The 13,084-nt window shown below is 65.3% G+C and overlaps 1 protein-coding gene across 3 annotated transcripts; it reads right to left on the reverse strand.

The window, feature by feature from the left end:
* Window positions 1-1,704: 1,704 nt before the first annotated feature.
* On the reverse strand, window positions 1,705-12,575 carry DQX1 (DEAQ-box RNA dependent ATPase 1). Of its 3 annotated transcripts, none has more exons than XM_050946074.1 (12): window positions 12,533-12,575; window positions 10,844-11,162; window positions 8,343-8,536; window positions 7,248-7,623; window positions 6,851-7,096; window positions 5,043-5,142; window positions 4,318-4,476; window positions 3,561-3,752; window positions 3,143-3,268; window positions 2,614-2,804; window positions 2,240-2,430; window positions 1,705-1,990 (listed from the first exon to the last, which is right to left on the reverse strand). In XM_050946074.1, the coding sequence occupies exons 2-12, from the start codon at window positions 11,126-11,128 to the stop codon at window positions 1,795-1,797; spliced, it is 2,256 nt and encodes a 751-aa protein (XP_050802031.1). In that variant the 5' UTR covers window positions 11,129-11,162; window positions 12,533-12,575; the 3' UTR covers window positions 1,705-1,794. The 3 variants fall into 3 exon arrangements, with proteins under 3 accessions (XP_050802031.1, XP_050802029.1, XP_050802032.1); XM_050946072.1 differs by lacking the exon at window positions 12,533-12,575 and adding an exon at window positions 12,091-12,335; XM_050946075.1 differs by lacking the exon at window positions 12,533-12,575 and adding an exon at window positions 11,509-11,619.
* Between the last annotated feature and the right edge of the window lie 509 nt (window positions 12,576-13,084).

Raw genomic sequence — 13,084 nt, forward strand, 5'->3', positions numbered from 1 at the left:
CCCCCGTAGGTGACCAAGTCACCGCTGAACCTGCTCCTCAAGCTCCACAGCCAGAGCTCCCTGAGTCTTTCGCTCTAAGGCAGGTTTGCCAGGCCTTTAGCCCTTCTCTGCCCCTCTCTGGGTTGTCAGCAGCCCCCTTGGATTGTGGGCACAGGATCCCAGCAGCGGTCACATAGGTCCTAGATACAGAGGGGACGTAACCTCTCTGTCCCTGCTGACGCAGCCCAGGCTGGCATACACTGCACAGCCTGGGGCCCAGCCTGCCTGGGGCAGGCTCCTTGCTGAGGTTCGCTCTAGTGTCAGCACCATGGGGTTGCTGGGGGGGACTCTGGACGCACTGAGCAGCCCCCGCCCAGCTCTGCTCACCCTGGTTCAGCTCTGCCCTTGCTGGGGGCCAGCAGCCCCTGGTGACAAGGGAACAATTCACAGACTGTCCCCACATGCAGGAGAAGCAGAGGCTCCAGGCTTCTGGCTCCACGTTGGACTGGAGCCCCAGGGGCTAGGGAGCCCAGGCTGAAGCCCTGGCAGTGTCACGCTGCAGGACGAGAGCCTGGCTGGAGAGTGGGCATCTGCTGCCCTCGCCTGGCTGAGCAGGGCCAGCTTTAGGCCGATTCCCCCAAATCAGGCCCCATGCCTAAGGCCTCTTTTTAATTTTTTTTTTTTTAAAACATACCCAGCCGCAGTCCGGGTCTTCAGCAACATTTCGGCAGCGGGGGGTCCAGAGCGAGTGAAGTGCTACCGAGTACTGGAATGGGGCCACAGTTCCTAAAGCCGGCCCTGGCAGGGAGCCCTGGGGCTGAGGGTTACGAAGGGCACACAGCTGTCTCCACTCTCACACATCTACACTTATCCAGTGAAGGGAGCTGCTGCAGGAGGCTGGAGAGGAGGATCCCCACCCCTCCAACACACACACACGGAGACTAAGGTCAGGGGAGCTGAGGCAGGGGCCGGTATTCTGTAAGGAGCCGTGTAATTCTCTGGCCATGAAGAGCGATGTGAAGGGGGCTGGAGCAGGCCAATGGAAAGCAACAGGCTCAGTAGGGGAGGTGTATTTACATTACAGGGCAAGCTGAGGGGGCAGGAGTGATTCCAGGGGTGGGGTGGGGAGGGGAGCTGGGCCCCACGCTCCCAGCTCTGAGGAGCCAGTACAGCAACAGGAGAGCTGAGCACCCACAGCACCTGGGTTAGTGGGCTGTGGGGCACTGGGCTGCTCCTGACCTCGCAGCCCCAGGCAGCCCCGGGCCCACGCTGGCAGGAAAGGCTGCACCCCCAGCACCCTGGGGACAAGGCCCAGGGCCTGCAGAGGTGGCTGGCTGGGCACGCTGCCAGGAAGCGGACACAGCTCAGGGGCAGGCACTGGGCCCCACAGCACCCTCTGCTGAACACCCCCCGGCTCGCAGCAACCGACACAAGGCTGGGAACAAAGGGCACAGAAAAGCTTTATACAGTCAGGCCATGGGCTGGCTCCCTCTGCTCCCCGGCTCACATGTGGGGCAGAGAGCCTGTGCCCCACGACAGAGCAGGCCCCTGGTAACACAGCAGCAGGCAGAAGGGGGCCCTGAGAGCAGCCGGTGGCGCCTGGGTGAGACGGCTCAGAGGCGGCACCGGAAGCTGGGAGGTCCGGGAGTCCCGCCGGAGCAAGCTGGAGTGCACGGCAGAGCACCCCACAGGGACAGCAGCACGGGGCACTGGCGTGGCAGCAGGGACAAGGGGAAGGGCCCCGGGCCCACTCCTGGGGCTCCCTGTACCCCTCATTGTCACAAGAGGGGAGCCTGGGCAGCCCCTCGCCCCCACTCACTGGAGTGCGCACACATCCTTGTCCTTGTCTTCCCCCTCCCCAGCCCCAGCCCCTGCCCCATCCAGCGCTGGCTCCAGCCGGCCCAGGGGCTCCGCAGCACCCAGCACCTTCTCCCTCAGCTCCATGAGCAGGTCACGGCTCTCGCTGGGTGGCAGGTTACTCAGGTAGTACTGGGGAGCCAGATCCACCAGCCTGCGGGAAGAGAGCAGATCAGTGCTGGGCCCGCAGGAGTGGGCAGCACCCAGGCACCATGCTGGAGGGGCACAGAGAAGGCACTAGGCCCTGCCCCAGGCCAGGTGTTACTCTGCCAGCATCTCCAGGGCCTGCCCTGCAGCCAGCCACAGAGGAGGCTGGGGGCTCTTCCCCCAACCCCCTCCCCAGGCATCCCCCCACTGGGGGTCTCCGCTCCCCTCCCCCTCCCCAAAATCCCCCCGCCCTTACATCTGGGGCTGGATCTCAGAGACCACACTGAGACAGTTGTCCTGTGAGATGGTGAACTCATGGTACAGGACCCAGGGGGGTGGGCGGGGCAGTGGCCTCCGGACCACATAGCAGCAGTGGGGGGGCAGGTGGGCCACATGCTTGTGCGTCAGCATCAGGTAGTTCCCAGAGCCATCGATGTCCCGAGCCACCTGCGGGGAGCAGAGGGGTCAGTGGGGACGGACAAAGCGGGGCCTATGGTGGCCTGGGCAGTGCCCCTCCCTCCTTCTCCCCCCTCTTCTCTCCCCACCCAGCACACACATAGGGCCCCCAGGGACCTGGGCCAGCCCCCTCCCCTTGCCCCACAAGGCCCCTCGCTCTGGACGCTCCCCCACCTTGAGGAAGTAGCCAGAGATGAGTGCCCTCTTGAGGTTGAGCACGTTGTCATCTGTGCCGAAGGCCGGGGGAGAGATGGGCAGCTCGATTCGCTGCATCACCTCCAGCAGCTCGGCCCGCACGACGCCCGCCAGCCGCAGCCCCGCGCCGCTCACCCCGTGCTGCCGGCACCAGCCCTCATCCAGCTCATCTGCAGGAGAGGGGCGTCAGCTGGGGGTCCAGCCCCTCCCTGCATCAGGCTCTTGCCCCCGTCCTCTCCCTGGGGTCATGCCACCTCTATCGCCCACGTCTGCCATGCCCAGCCCCAGCTCCGCTGGGATGCCCTGCACCACTCGCGGCTCGGGACAGGGGACACCAGACCTATCAAGTGCCCGTAGCCTCTGGAACTGCGACCTGCCCCCAGAGCACCTTGTCGCCCTGCAGGGCATGGGGCGCAGCCAGCCAGTGCAAGTGGTGGGTGATGCCAGGCTGCGGACAGCGGCAGAGGCTGAAGTGATCCCCCCCACCCGCATGCAGCGCGGCACTCACGCTGCTGGAAGGCACTGAAGACATTGATGAGGGTGAAGTGGTCCCCATCAGGGTGCAGCAGGGCCCGCCGGCGCACGGCCACAGCCTCCTCGGAGCGCGCCACCGGGGTCACGAAGCAGGGCGAGGCTGGGGAGAAGCAGGCAGGAAAGTTACTCGAGTGCCCAGCAGGGCTCTCCCTGTGGCTGCCCCCACAGTCCCCAGGTGGCAGGGACCCACCCACGCCCTGGACCCCCAGGCGGCCATGAGGCCTGCAGCCCAGCTCCCCGCAGACCAGAACCTCTGGAGAGAGCTTCTCTCAGCTGTAGAAAGGAAGGAGACGGACAGCACAGCCAGGCCCAACTCGGAGCGCATCCCCCAGCCGGAGCCCTGGTGCTGCTCCCTCTTGCAGGGGGCACGGTGCCTGCGCCTGGCCCCCTACCTGTCAGCATGGCGGCCATGGTGAGCATCTCGTCGACGCAGTCGAACTCGCATGAGGCAATGAGTGCCTTGGCCAGCTGGGGGTCCAGGGGGAACTCCGACATGATGATCCCCACTTCCGAGAGGTTCCCATCGTCATCCAGTGCAGCCAGGTAATCCAGGTCCTCCAGGGCTTGCATCAGCGACTCGGGGGCTGGTTGGGGGGCAGGGAGTCAGCCAGGCAGCAGGGGAGGTGCCAATGCTGTAGCCCCAATTCCAGAGCCCCCCCTAACCCGCCAAACTCCCTTCCTGCAGGACTCATCCCCCTCTGCAGCACCAGCAATCATCCACCCGCAAGCCAGGGCTGCCATCTCCCTCCACTCCCCTCTCCTCCCGGATGGGACCATCCTTCTGGGAAGGAGGGGTGGCAGGAGGGTGGGGTTCCCCCGGATGCTCTGGCCCTCCCCCTGTGCATGGCTCTCTCTCCTGCTGCCCGATCCCCCCAGCCCGCCAACTGCTCCTGCGCGTGGCAGAGCTGGGGGTCCCCAGGCCAAGTCTCCTGTTGCAGTTTCCTGCCCATGTCCTGCCACTCTGAGCTGAGTCTCCTCCCTTGCTGGGACAGCAGCTCCTCCCGGTGTGGGGCCAGCTGGGAATCTTGTTACCAGGCCATCTACCCCTCCCCTGGATTGTTAACGGGCCAGCGAGAGCAGCGCCATGTTTTCCTCCCATCCCCAGTCCTGCAGACACCCCCACTCCCAACCCGCAGCCCCTGGCTGTACCTGGCCGGTCAAGGAAGTGGCACTGGCCCATGTCAGCGATGTCGAGTCTCTTGAGCAGCAGCACCAGACGGCTCAGGTTGGCCTCGCTCACGTGGGGGGCGGGGGCGGCCGGGAGGAACTGCTCGTAGAAGGCTTCGGAGTAGAGGCGCACGCAGGTGCCTGCCAGACGACAGGGGAGCTGCCATGGGCGAGGGGCGCGGGCGGCACTGAAGGTGGGGTTGGCATTGGGGAAGAGGCACTATGGGGGCGGAGCGGCAGCAAACTGGAGCCAAAGCTGCAGCCCAGCCGGCCAGCGAGCTCACCCCACTAGACGCCAAAGCCTGGCACTGCCAGCCCCACGGTTTTGAGAGCTCCCAGCGCGTCCATGACACGTGCTGCCTGCAGCCCGGGCCCTCACCTGGGGGCGGGGTGGCGGCTCACCTGGGGGGCTGCCTGGGGCCCGGGCCCTCACCTGCGGGGAGTGGTGGCGGCGGCGTTTGCCTGCGGCCCAGGCCCTCACCGGGGGGGGGGGGGTGGCGGCTCACCTGGGGGGCTGCCTGGGGCCCGGGCCCTCACTTGCGGGGAGTGGTGGCGGCGGCGTTTGCCTGCGGCCTGGGCCCTCACCTGGGGGGGGTGGCGGCTCACCTGGGGGGCTGCCTGGGGCCCGGGCCCTCACCTGCGGGGAGTGGTGGCGGCGGCGTTTGCCTGTGGCCTGGCCCTCACCTGGGGGCGGGGTGGCGGCTCACCTGGGGGGCTGCCTGCGGCCCGCTGCCTCCGTGACTCCGCCTGGCTCTTGCTGATGGGCCGCAGCACCTGGGACTCTGCACGGATCCGGGGATTGTAAACCTGTGGGGACAAGGGCTGTGAGAGGCAGGCCAGCCTGATGCTCCCTGGCCAGCCCTGGGCTCTGCTCCCCAGCCGGCGCTGGACTTCTGCTCCTCACTTGCCACCAGACGCAGAAATCAGCCCCCGCCCCTGCCAGCCCTCCGGGCTGCTTGGAAGGGTTTGCTCTGCGAAGCCGCAGTGCCACATCTCACCAGCAGGTGTCAACGTCGGGCCAGCCACCCTAGGGAGATTCCTGGGACCGCAACAGGCCCCAGGCGGGTCAGGGCAGGAGCAAGTGGGGGCTCCGACCCCAGGGTTACCAACCCCAAACCTCCTCTTAAAATCTCCTGGGCTGCTTTCAACAGTCACCGGGAGGCAGGTGCCGATTCCGGGAGACTCCAGGCCAAACCTGGAGGGTTGGGAACCCTATCTGACCCAGTCCCAGGACGGAGACTGGCTGGCTCAGGCGAATGGGACGCGGGCCTTTTCCCCCCCCGGGGAACGCCGGCTCCAACCCGGCCACGGGGCAGAGGGACCGGGATATGGGGCCTTTCCCCTCCGGGAACGCCAGCTCCAATCCAGCAGCGCGGCAGAGGGACCAGGATATGGGGCCTTTTCCCCCAGGAATGCCAGCTCCAACCCGGCCACGGGGCAGAGGGACCGGGATATGGGACCTTTCCCTCTGGGAACGCCAGCTCCAATCCAGCAGCGCGGCAGAGGGACCGGGATACGGGGCCTTTCCCCTCAGGCAACGCTGGCTCCAAGCCGGCAGCGAGGTGGGGGACCGGGATATGGGGTCTTTCCTCCCTGGGAACGCCGGCTCCAAGCCGGCAGCAGGGCAGAGGGACTGGGATACGGGGCCTTTCCTCCTCGGGGAACCTCCCCCAAGATAACCTTGTGACACTCAACCCCCCCGCAATTCCCTTTTGCCCCAATTTGAGAAACGCTGCTCTCCCTCTGTGAAATCTGTATAGTATAGGGTTAAAGCACACAAAAGACCAGATTTCACTGTCCATGACACATTTTTCACGGCCGAGAATTTTGTAGGCCCTACAGATAAGCCCTGGTCCTTCCCTTCCCTTCAGCGCAGAAGTGAGGGTAGCAAGTACTGCACGCTCCACTACAATAACCTTAGAGACTAACAAACTTTGCCTCTCTTGATATTCACCCTTCTTGTCAACTGTTGAGAATAGGCCACTTCCGCCTTAATTGAATTGGCTGGTTAGCACTGACCCCCCACTTGGTAAGGCAACGCCGATCTTTTCATGTGTTATAATATATATTCTGCTTACTGTATTTTTCACTCCAAGCAGCTGATGAAGTGGGCTGTAGCCCATGAAAGCTTATGCCCAAATAAATGTGTTAGTCTCTAAGGTGCCACAAGGACTCCTGTTCTTTTCGCAGATACAGACTAACACGGCTGTTACTCTGAAACCTGTTACAATAGCCTTGTGACCCTTCCTCCCACCACACCCCCCCCCCACCGCCTTTATGGATCAGGACCCCTCCTATTACACCATGATTTAAATAGCTGAAATCATGAAATTTACTATTTTAAAAATCCTGTGACCGTGAAATTGACCAAAATGGACCCTGAATTTGGCAGGGCCCTACTTATTTTCATGTGGAAATTGGCGGGAGGGGCAGTGCTGCCCAAGGAGTTGGGCAGAGATGGCTTTGGGCAGGGCCCCTGGGCCAGGCTGAGCCAGGCTCCCCATGCCATACTCACGCTGCGCAGCTCCAGCCCCGTGTCGATGATGTACCGCACAGTCCCCAGGGAGAAGGACGAATCTGCGAACCAGTGGGTGACAATCACGCGCCGGCCCTGGGGCCTGCTGCCCTGCTCCGGCACCTCATAGACCTTCTGGGCTGCCCGCCCCACCCCAGGGTGCAGGGGTAGGGCCAGCAGTGGCCCCAGCCCCGGGTTCAGGGCCACAGCCTTGGTGTGGATGGCCTCGCAGCACTCACTGATCTCCTGCAGGGAGGGGAGCAGGCGCCGTTAGTGACAGGACACCCCCTTTGCTGCACAGCTAGGGACCACCCCCCAAAAGCAAGTCTCAGCACCCCCTCCCCTCTCCCGCACGCACCCAGCCAGAGAGTGGTCCCAGCAGCCCCCCAGTCTCCACCTGCTCACTGGCCAGGAAGAGTAGCACGTCCCCGGGTTCCTGGTGCCGGTGAATGTCCAAAACCGCCTGGCATGCAGCCGAGACGTGGCCCTGAGCCGGTGGATCCCTGTACACCAGCTGGCCGGGCAGGCTGGGTCCTGGTACCCGCACCACAGGAGGGTCCCCGCAGAAGGCCCGCAGCCGCTCCTCCAGGGCCGGCACCGTCATCACCACCACCTTGAGCTCAGGGCGCTGGCGCAGCACATCCTTCAGCAGCCCGAGCAGCACATCTGTGGGCACTGTGCGCTCCTGCACCTCATCCAACACAATGACCCCGTACTGGCGCAGCAGAGGGTCCGACATCATCTCCCGCAGCAGCATCTCATCCGAGCAGAATCTGCCAGCACCAAGCACCAGGGTCAGAGGCAGCCCGGGGAAGAGGGAGCCCACAGCTGGGATGGCAGGGGCTGCAGTTCGGGATTGAGGGGCACCGGCAGAGCTTGGGGGGGGACGTGGGAGGCCCCCTCCCCCACTCTCAGGAGGGAACCATGTCCTTGTCCTTGCCCCCTGAGCCGAGAGGTGTCAGGCCCAACCCAAGAAAGTCTCAGGCACAGGTGCCCCCCTTAACCCCTTCACTGCCAGAACCCCCACCTGATGCCCACAGCCTGACCCTTGCAGTGCGGCCTCCTCCTCACCCCTCCAATCCTGGAGCCCTTCCTTAAACAGGATCCCAGCTGGGCCCCGCCCTGCCCGAGAGGGGTGCCCCCAGCCCAGACACACACAGCCTGGCCCAGGCCCGGCTCTGCTCCCCAGCCGCTAGAGGCCCAGTTCTGGTCGGTCTCGTCCCAGTATAGAGCACGGGGGAAACCTGGGACAGAGCTGGCCTCCACCTCTCCCCAGGAAGGAGGCTGGTGGAGTGGCCTGGCTGCCTGCTGCCGAGCCTGGACTCCAGCGTCGCCCTCGTATGCCTGGGCTCTGGGCTGAGCCCCAGACAAGCCCAGCAGGGGCGGATCACGGCACCATGCGGCTAGCAAGCAAGAGGGAGCCTGGATCAGGGAGGGAGGGGCAGCCCTAGTCCCACAGGCAGGTCTCAGTGTGCGCAGCTCCCAGTCTCACCTGAGCAGGGTCTCCGGGGTGCAGCAGTCCTCGTGGGGGACGCAGTAGCCAACCTCGTGGCCCAGGTTCAGGTCCATCTCATCAGCCACGCACAGCGAGAGGCTGAGGGCGGCCAGGCCGTGGGGCTGGCTACAGGCCACCAGGCCATGTGCGAACTGCTGGGAGAGGACGTACTCTGCACACCACTGGGGGATCTGCAAGGAGAGTGGGCAAGGGGCACAGTCACCCCATGTGGGCACAAAAGCCTAGCCCCACTGGCCCAGAGCCACCCATGTGACAGACTCAGACTTTAAGGTCAGAAGGGACCATTATGATCATCTAGTCTGACCTCGTGCACAAAGCAGGCCACAGAATCCTACTCATCCACTTCTATAACAAACCTCTAACCTATGTCTGAGTTATTGAAATCTTCAAATTGTGATTTGAAGACCTCAAGCTGCAGAGAATCCTCCAGCAAGTGACCCGTGCCCCACGCTGCAGAGGAAGGTGAAAAACCTCCAGGGCCTCTGCCAATCTGTCCCGGAGGAAAATTTCTTCCCGACCCCAGATATGGCCATCAGCTAAACCCTGAGCATGTGGGCAAGACTCACCAGCCAGCACCCAGGCATGCCTGTGCCACATGCTGTGGGTGCCCACACGGCCTGCCAGGGGCAGAACCAATCTGTCCAGCTGGCAGGGGGCCAGGAGATCCCGGCAGAGCTGTCTCACCCAGACACTGAGGCGGGCACAGGCACCGTCAACAATCCCAGGTACCACAGGTGCTCCTGGGCACAGAGGTTGGCAGCAGGCAGCTGGCACCCAGCTATGCCATCCATGAGGAATTCCTTCCTGGCAGCTCAGCCAGGGGCTAGTCCCCTCCACCCTGTCACACCCACAGCAGCTGTGGGCCCCTCAGCCAAGGAGCAAAGTCTTCCAAGATTGTGGGGCAGCTGACTGAGAACCTGGAAAGGCCCCTGCTCCCTGCAGCATCCCATGGACCCCCGGGGCAGAAATCTAGGGTACAGATGAGAGGGCAGCCCAGTGGACCTTGAGTGACAGTTGCTGCAGTGCAGCAGGGCTCCCTGCCCCAGTGGGGGCTCTGCTGGCCGCACAGAACTGAGACCGCAATCACGGGGCCGATACCAATCACAGAGATAAGGGAAGCGCCCAGGCCCCTCCAAACACCTCTCGTGCGCCCCTTCAGCCTGACCCGCCTGCAGGCACAGCTCTGCTCCTGGGGGCTGCAGCTGGCCCCAGGCAGAGATCTGCTCCCTTACAGAGCCACCCCCGCCCATACTCCACAGCAGCCAGGCTCCAGCTTCCGCTGCTAGGAAGCCTGGGCAACCCCTGGCCATGCACCAGGAGAGGTAGCCGGCAATTAACAGTGGCCTGGGAGAATCCTGCGGGGCTCCCGCCTCCATCTCCAGGCCCACAGCCTGGCTGGGCCCCACAGCAGAGCAGAGCTCCAGACACACGCTGCTTGAAAACAAACCCTCCCCTGGGTCAAAGTCCTGACTAGCGTCTCTAGCTTCCCTGCCAAGGCGGCTGGGGCGGAAGAGGCATGCACAAGGGGCAGAAGGCCAAGGAGCCCAGCTGTCTTCAGGCGCCGCAGCTTGGAGGGTTGGCACCGAGGCTGCTGGTTGTCAGGTACTGGCAGCCTGGGACTCTGCAGACAAGCCAGCCCCCGTCAGTCTGTCTGTCCTGCTCCGCGTGAGAGCTCTCTGGGGCAGGGGCTGTGTCTTTAATGCCAGGACAGCAGTCAGAGAACTGGGTCCTGACTGGGCTGCTCGGTGCACCAGGATCGCAGCCCAACAAGTCAAGGTGTCTGGGGCCCCGGTACCACTCTTCTGGGCTCACGCACCCCCTCGGGAGTCCCCGGCCACCCGCCAGCAGCTTACTCCAGAGGGCACGCCTTGCCCTGCAGCTCACAGTGCAGACCCAGCTGACTCCCAGCCAGTGCCAGGCACAACTGAAAGCCAATTCCCAGGGCAGCCGGCAGGGAGAGCCCGGCCTCCCGTAACCCTGACTTCCCCAAGGGCTGCCCCGAGGGGGCTTCGCAAACAGATAAGAGCCGCAGTCAGGCGTACAATGGACCCTGCCCACTGGCCCCCCTCCCGTGGCACCCGTAGCCACAGCACCCTAGACTGTGGGACGCAGACACCGCCAGCAGCAGCTGCCAAGCCATTTAGCTCTGTGCTCCTGTCCCCACGAGAACCTCTGGACACCAAGAGCAGGTACTCAAAGGAGCCAAGGAGTCTCACTGGCAAGCCAGCAGCACAGCGCCCCCGACAGAGCTCCCCACTCCCTGCAGCACAGGCACCCTAGCCCTGTGCTGACTGAGGGGGTCTGTGCTGCAGGGAGTGGGGAGCTCAGTCGGGGGCACTGTGCCCCCCACCCTCTCTCTGCAGCACCGGCTGCTCCCCAAGCCCTGAGCCCGCCACATGCAAGGGGATTATTTGGCAGGCGTTCTTTCCAGGCAGGGCCCTCCTGCCCTGGCTATGCCCTCTCATGCCCCCTTGCACCTGGGTGCTCTTGCCAGACCCAGGCCCTCCAGACACCAGGACGATGCCGCTGCTGCTCTCCAGGTGCTCCATGAAGCTGTACTTGGTGGTCCAGACGGGCAAGTCTCGTCGCCGCTGCAGCAGCTCATAGTAGCGGGAGGAGAAAGGCAGCCCATCATAGGGGTTCACCTCCAGGTCTCCTTCACAGTCCAGGACCAAGGCCTCGCACTCCTCCTCCTCTTCATCCAGCAAGGAGCCAAGGCCATTAGGTCGCAGCGGGGACGTGAGGCCATCGCTGGCCTCCATGGCAGTGAGGCTGCGGGGTAGACGGAGCCGGGACCTGCAAGGGAAAAGGGCAGGGGTCGGAGAAGCCACTGGGCCCTAGGGGAGAAACTAGTTAGCAGAGTGGGGAGACACCCAATCCCCACTGCCCCAGGACCAGTGGCCCTGCTCCACGCCCACCAGCTGAGGGGCAGTCAGAGATCCTGAGGCCAGCAGGGCCCAGCATGTAACATGGGCCAGGGGCTGCACCACAGGAACGCCTGGAGCTGACCTGCTAGCAAAGCAGCCAGTCTGGATTGAAAACGTGTCAGGGATGGAGAATCCGTCTCAGCCCTTGGGTTCCCCCGGTTAATTCCCCTCACCATTAACAACCTGCCTCTAATTGCCATCCCAATTCATCTTACCTCAACTGCCAGGCACTGCCCCGTGTTTGACCATCCCCTGCCGGACTGAGCAGCCCGTCACTAAATATCTGTTCCCCATGCAGGGACCTACAGCCTGGGATCCAGTCACTCAGAGCCAGCTCTCCCAGTCTCTCACTACAAGGCAGGTTTTCGAGTCCCGCTCTTCTCTGACCTGCTCCAGTTTATCAGCAGCCTGAACTGTGGGCACCGGATCCCAGCCGGCCCAGGGCCAGACAGAGGGAAAGTCACTGCTGCTGCTACACCCCTTGACGTATCCTGGGACCACACTCCTTCTTTCGGTCACAGCTCGAGCGGTCCCGGAGCCAGTCAGGCTCCCCGGCCAGGCCCGTCGCACGGACCCGCCAGGCCTTTGCCTGCGCCCTGTTTCCCACAAGATCCGGCTGACTGGGAGTCATTGGGGGAACCACCTGCGAACCAGCCCCCCCTCAGCAGGCTCTCGCCCGGGGCGGGGACTCGCGCCGGCACAAGGAGCAAGGTCCGTGGCCGGGAGAGCGGCCACCCCCCAGGTCTCCAGGAAGAGCAGCCGGGAGCGCCGGGCGTGTCACGAACCGCCCCGCTCACCTGGGCGTGCGCAGCCGGCACCGCCCGGGCTGCAGGAGGAACCCGGGGCCCGGAGCCTTTTCACCCCCCGGGGCAGGACACAGCCTCGCCCCGCCCCACGGCAGGGACCGGGGGTAACGGGACCCGGCCCGCGGCCAAGCGCAGGGAGCGGCTGCAGGAGACCTCCCCCCCTCGCGGAACCCAGGTGTCCGGGGAACCGGTCCGACGGGACGCGGCATCCGCCCCGCCCCGCCCTCGGAGCCGTGAACGCCACCACGCCGTGCCCCGGACCCGCCACGCAGCAGCCGCGCCCCGGGGTGAGCCGGGAGAAGGCGGCTGGTTGTAGCGCCCCCGGCCCCGCCCCCCGGCGGCCCCCGGCCCCGCCCCCCGGCGGCCCCCGGCCCCGCCCCCCGGCGGCCCCCGGCCCGGCCGCGCACACCCAGACCTGCCGCCCCCCACTCACCTGTACCCGGCTCTAGGCCCCGCCCCGGAGGGTGTCACGGGACGCCAAGCACGAGTCACGTGCCGCGCCATGGCAGCCAATCAGATGGGGCACGAGTGGCTTCGGCCCCGCCCCCAGCGCTGTCACCCGAGCCCCGCCCCGCAGCGCCAGGCCCCGCCCCGCAGCGTCTGTCGCCCCGACCACAGCTGCCCGCGGGGCGGGGCGGGGCCAGGCTGCCCGCGGGGCGGGGCCTCCCAAGGGGCGGGGCCGGACACGTTGTAGCTGCGAGTCCCGCGGGCCCGGCCTGGCTCAGGGCAGCCGCTCGGCTGAGGGGCGGGGAGTGACCAGCCGGTTGGCCCCAGCCCGTGCCCCCACCAGCTCAGCCAGAGCCCCCCCAGCCGGTGTCCCCCCCACCCCAGCCAGCCCCGCCCAGTTCACCCCTCCCCCACAGCCCCAGCCAGCCCCGCCCTGCCCAGACTGTGCCCCTCCCAACACCAGTCAGCCTCCTGCCCCCCCGCCCCAACCAGTGCCCCCCAGACCCAGCCATCCCCCCCCAGCCCCAGTCAGCCCTGC

This window comes from Gopherus flavomarginatus, chromosome 3, assembly GCF_025201925.1.
Source record: "Gopherus flavomarginatus isolate rGopFla2 chromosome 3, rGopFla2.mat.asm, whole genome shotgun sequence".
In the NCBI taxonomy this organism is placed as follows: Eukaryota; Metazoa; Chordata; order Testudines; family Testudinidae; genus Gopherus; species Gopherus flavomarginatus.

Bases quoted from the DNA above. Each gene is read 5' to 3' on its own strand.
- DQX1 (XM_050946072.1), bottom strand. From the start codon at position 12,308: ATGCCGCGTCCCGTCGGACCGGTTCCCCGGACACCTGGGTTCCGCGAG. The intron at 2,805-3,142 runs GTGAGTGCCGCG...CCTCTCCTGCAG, and splicing joins CTTCAGTGCCTTCCAGCAGC to ATGAGCTGGATGAGGGCTGG. The intron at 1,991-2,239 runs GTAAGGGCGGGG...CTCTTCCCGCAG, and splicing joins TCTGAGATCCAGCCCCAGAT to GCTGGTGGATCTGGCTCCCC.